Raw genomic sequence first — 5,318 nt, 5'->3', positions numbered from 1 at the left:
TTGCAGAGGTTCCCCACCCCCTAACAGCCAGACTTAGGGCTCCAGATATTTTGGAACTTGGGATAGATGATATGATCTTCCACCTCCTACTTTTCACCATCATAGACCAGTTTTTCCTCACACGGCTTGGGGATCACCACTTCCCTTTCCCTGAACCAAGGAGGAGAAAGTTCCTGGTGCGCTTAGCATATCAGCATATCTGGAACAAAAGGGTCCAAGGTGCCTAGAGGAAGGCGTTCTTGGCTCTGGAGAGTACTTGGAGGGTGCAAGTGAAGAGAAGTGCAAGGACGTTTCTCTACATTTCCTTTGAGTTTGTTTGCTTTTTATTTGTGCCATTTGTCATACATCGCAGGCTTATTCTAAATGCACTAAAACATGACTGAATTTTTCCCCCAAAATCTTTTTATTATGTTTTTTCAACCATACAGAATTGAAAGAACAGTACAGTGAACAACAATAACATTGTTAACAATTTGCTATATTTGCTTTATCTCTTTCTCCATGTTTTTTCTGTGTAACCCGTCCCCATCATTGTACAGGCTGACACCAGCCTTTTTGAAGAATTGCTTTGTGCCAGGACTTGTGCTGAGGGATTTGTAGAGAAGATCTCATTAAATTCTTACATCTACACTACCAGGTAAATGCTACTGTTATTCCCATTTTTACAGAAGAGACTTAGGCATAGACATGTGACTTGCTTAAGCTCACCCAGCAAATTGATTCTAGAGCCTGCATGTTTAATCACTACTTGAAACCACCTCAAAGCAATCTCATTTAAGCTTCCCAACAGCCAGGGTATCAGTTGCCTATTGGGCTTAGAGAAGTTAAAAAATTTGCTGGAGGTGACAGAGCTGAGATTCAGGGCCTACTGCAGATTCACAACAGTGAAAATGAAGATGACAGGACAGCTATGAACTCCAAAACTCCAGCCTGCCTCTGTCCCATTTCTTGATTCACTTTTCCCATCTGTAAAATGACTCCTGTAACATAACTGGAGGCAGGGAGTGTACTGGCTCTCCAAATATGTTCTCTATAGTCCCTATTGAATGGAGGGCACTAAATAGGTCACTTGTCCCATACCTAACTCGGGAAGAGGGTTTTATGAGCATATCCAGAAATCTGTAAGTGGGGTAAGTTGAGCAGGTGGCAAAGGGTGGGACTCTGGACTCAATCACCTGCCTTCAAATCTTGGCTGCTCCATTGTCATTTAACTTCTCTGTGGCCCAGTGTCCTTCTGTGAAAACTGGGATAATAGATTCTGACTCAGAATTGTTGAAGCACTGAAATAACAAATCCTGAACACAGTGTCTTTACGTATAAGCATTAAATGATAGCCAGGATTACTAGTGTGCTGTTGCTTCCCCAGGCTCACATGAGCAAGTGTAAGACAAGTGAGAACTCTTCAATCACGTGATTGCAGGATAGATGGGCTTGACTTGCAATGGCCATAACTGCCTGCAAAGCCTTCATTTTCTGCATCTGGCAGTTGTCAGGGTAGCTCTTGCTTGCTTTAGTTAGTGAGCCTGAGGGGTCCCCAATGCTTTCCTGAGGTATCGAGGCATCGCCTGCACCAGGGGCTGCACTCTGGCCTCTCTAGACAGCATGGATTGCTGTGAGCTCTATTCAACCTCACACCCCCAACACCTTTGGATCTCTGGGGATAAGCAGTCCTCAGCCTCCTGACAGGAGGGTCATGGGTTACATGCCTACAAGTGACCCTGGAACTGGAACTGTGGTGACCAGGACCATGCCAGATCTGATGTTCCTACACAGAGTGCTAACTACAGAGTGGACCTGGAGGGAGGGAGGACCCCTTGGTTGTTACTGCCTCTGTTCCGGGACTGCCTTCACCTTCCCTTCCATCGAACAAAAATGCTCACAATAGCAGCTTTCAGACAAACCACGACAGACCGCCTGTTTATCGGGGAAAGATGGCTCTTCTCTCGTGCGCTCTCGGCAAAACAAACAATGAGACTCTACTATTGTACACTAATTACAACCTGTAAGATGACCTGGTGACCAAGTGGGAGCCTTGAACCCCTTTCTGTGGGCCAATACTGCACTCTTTCAAAACGATGGGAGAGGTCCAGCAGCCAGGCTAGGGGATCAAAGGAAACCAAGGGTCTACTTTATTTCAAGCTCGAGGACAGGCTGCACTTCTCAGAGATCTGGAAGGGCAGCATGTGAGTCAGAGAGGTTCCGTTTATGGCCACCAGTAGCTGCAGCTTGCCCAGGCAGTCCTCTAGCGCCTCCTCGCAGTGCCCACCCAGGCGCAAGTCCAGCGGGCGTGGGAGCTGCAGCATACGGTCTGCCAGCGCCAAGCAACAGATGGCCAGCAGGGAGGGGGTGTAGCTGCTGAAAGCGTAGTCAGCCAGGCTCAGCTCCGCCACACCGCGCGCCAGGGCTTGCGCCTCCAGGGCTTCGGAGATCTGGGCCTGCCCGGCCTCCACGCGCGCGTGTGTGAAATGCTCCAGGAAGAAACTGATGGTCGGCGCGCCCAGGCTGAAGTGCAGTTTGTGCAGCACGATGCACTCAAGGTTGCAGAGCTGCTGACGGGAGAAGGCGCCGCAGCACAGGGCCAGGAGCTGCTTCACGCGCGGCGGGTGCACCTCCACCTGTAAAACAGGGGTGCTCAGCCCCCGCTGCGCAGCATTCAGGTCCGAGGCCCACCCAGTTTCAAACCTGGTAGAAAACCAGGACTCCCTCTATCCCTTCCAGTGAGATATCTGGGGCTTCGCCTCTCCATACTTCCACTCATCTGGGGTGTACTTCAGCACATTTTCTTTAACTTCCGTCCAGCTGAAAACAGGTTGGAGAAATTTTGAAGATTTTTTTTTTCGAAGACTAGACTAGAAGGACTACAGAAAGCTGTTGAGACCGGCCTATTTCTTTGGGGGCTGGGTGAAAGGACTGTTAGCTTGTGAGGGAACTGTGAAGCTAAAACTGTGGAGTGTGTGAGGTTGCAAACGTCTGCTAAAATGAGTTCAGGGAACCCAGCACTCAGTCGTGTGCGCTGGAAAGCCGAGCAGCCAGAGACTGGCTTAGAGTTTGGCTGCCCCCTAGACCCCGCGTGGAGGTACCTGTTTGCAAGCGATGAGCAGAGACGTGACCCCGAGCAGCTGGAAGCAGTCTGCAGCCACAGGCGTGGTGATAAGGAAGCGGTCCAGAGTGTTCACCGTCAGGCACAGTGACTCGAAGGAGAGGCCGAACTGGCGGTGCACGGGGATCAGCCAGCTGAGCAGCTTACAGCGGGATTCCGCCGTCACCTGCCAGAGGGAGGAGGAAGGCGGGCCGGCTAAGCCTAGGGCTGAGAGGAGCTGCGGAAGGAACAGTCCGAGAAGACCCAGGGAGCATTCCCGGAGAGAGGCAGGCAAAAAGAGGAAAACCTAAACGCCCTGGCAATTGGGAGGAAACACGTGAGCAGCACTGCTGCGGAAAGAGCACAGGCGGGGCTAGGAGCCGGGACGCCAGGATTTGTGCCTAGCGCTGTGCGGAGCACGGGTAAACGTTACCTGTTATAATCCTCTCAGCAATTCAGTGGGGGCAGGGGAGGCCCGCACTTTGCAAATGAAGAAACAAGTTTAGAATTGTTAAGTAACTGGCTGGGGTCAGTAGGAGTCCAGACTCGAACCTAGAAACCTTCTTAACTCCTTTGCATTCTACTGTACCCTTATTAATCAGTTTGGAGACTTCGGGCAGGTCGCTTAAGCCGTCTAGGCCCCACTTTTCTCCATCTGTAAAATGAGGCCGGTAGCCCGGCCCTCCAAAGCCCCTTCCCGCTCGGACCGGGGGCAGGAGCTGGGCTCCTCGGAGGGCAGACAGAGCAGAAAAGGAGAGCCCGGGAGAGGAAGAGGAGCGGCGGTGGAGAGCTAGCTCTACCGGCGCCTCACTTGTGGCTGCCGCGCCAGAGACTCCCGCGGGTGAAAGTGGCTCTCCCGCGCCTTGAGGAAGGCGTAGCAGCTCTGACCGTAGTCGCGGAAGGTCTGTAGATCTAGCTGCACCAGCTGCTGGGCAGGAGCGGGTAGGGGGCTGCAGCCTCGCGCCGCGGACGCCGCGGGGCTGTCGGCGCCATCCGAGCCGGAGCTGGGGGACTCAAACAGGTCGCAAACGCCGGAGTCTCCGGGGAGCGGGCACGGGTTTCGCGGCTGCAGCGGCTGCTTCCTCCGGAGGCGTGGACGTCTGCTCTTCTTCACCGGGGCACGGAGGTTCTGGTCGTCTCGCCTCCCAGCCCTGGCGGCGGGGCTCACGGGGCTGGTGGTGCAGGGGGTCACCATGATGCAGCCAGGTGACCGTTCTCGGGCGCCCTGGCTGCGGCGAGGAGGACACGCGTGCGCCAGAGTGCGAAGAAAACCAGGCCTGACCCACAGCGAGGCCCTAAGTACTCGGCCTGTGTGTTCCCTCAACCACACCCCCGGCCTCTCACTGGCTGAGCCCAGAGCGGCACGAGAGCCGCGCTTTCCCGGCTAAAGACCCGCTCCCGAGAGCGCCGCTGGCACACTCAGCGTCAGTTTCTGCAAGGGGTAGGAGGAGCTACGGCGGGCGGGGTGCACTCGCGTTGCGCAGCCGGCTTCCCGCGCGTCCCTGGTTACCCGGGCACCCGAGCCAGGAGCTGCGCGCACGGCGTGAGGTGGAAGTGGGGGTGAGCGCCGGCTCCAACTGAGGGGCTTAACAGTGCCAGAGAAAAGATTCCCCGGGGGAACCGTCCTTGGCCAGATGGTCTCGACACGTGCGAGCACCTTCCATGCTGGCTCTAATCCAGGTCGGTAGTTTTGTAAAGGTCCGTTTCCGAGCTTCAGAGGAAGGCTCCAGCTAGAATTCTGTCAGCACGGATGTTTTCTTCAGTGGCCCCTACAATCCATAATTATAACTAAGTTGCGTTTGGTATTTTCGTTTTAGGCAGGCCCCAGTCGCCAGTATTCCTCCTTCCGCCGGGCTGGGGAGCAGAGCCTCCGCAGCTTCCTCCGCGCAGCTGTGTGTCTAGGAGCTAGTCCCTGCAGCCGGCAGGCGCTCGCGCTGCAGACACAGCAGAGGACTGCCCAAGGAGGCTCCAACAGCAGGTCTGCAGCCCTGTCATACTTTCTCCTCACCTCCTCCCAAACCAAGTAAGCTGCAGGGGGTTAAGAACATATCATTGTTGGGGGGTTGCATTTCTGGCTTTATGGAATTGCTCACAGCCTGTTCTGTTTTAGGTCTTTAGCTTCTGAACCTCTGCCCTGGGCAGCCCAACCTTTCTTGGTTGTTCCCTGCTTCCCATTTCCGCTCCTTCAAAATGGAAGTTTCCTTTGAGGAAGCTTCCTTCAGAAGCTCACGGAAGCAGA

General features: G+C 54.2%; 1 protein-coding gene across 1 annotated transcript; it reads right to left on the bottom strand.

The window, feature by feature from the left end:
* Nucleotides 1-1,928: 1,928 nt before the first annotated feature.
* Nucleotides 1,929-4,326, bottom strand: CCNO (cyclin O). The gene is made up of 3 exons (XM_006206043.4): nt 3,891-4,326; nt 3,081-3,266; nt 1,929-2,615 (listed from the first exon to the last, which is right to left on the bottom strand). Exons 1-3 carry the CDS (start codon nt 4,272-4,274, stop codon nt 2,130-2,132), a joined length of 1,056 nt encoding a protein of 351 aa, XP_006206105.1. The 5' UTR covers nt 4,275-4,326; the 3' UTR covers nt 1,929-2,129.
* Between the last annotated feature and the right edge of the window lie 992 nt (nt 4,327-5,318).

This window comes from Vicugna pacos, chromosome 3, assembly GCF_048564905.1.
Source record: "Vicugna pacos chromosome 3, VicPac4, whole genome shotgun sequence".
NCBI classification, from domain to species: Eukaryota; Metazoa; Chordata; class Mammalia; order Artiodactyla; family Camelidae; genus Vicugna; species Vicugna pacos.
This window is presented reverse-complemented; position numbering and strand designations above follow the sequence as displayed.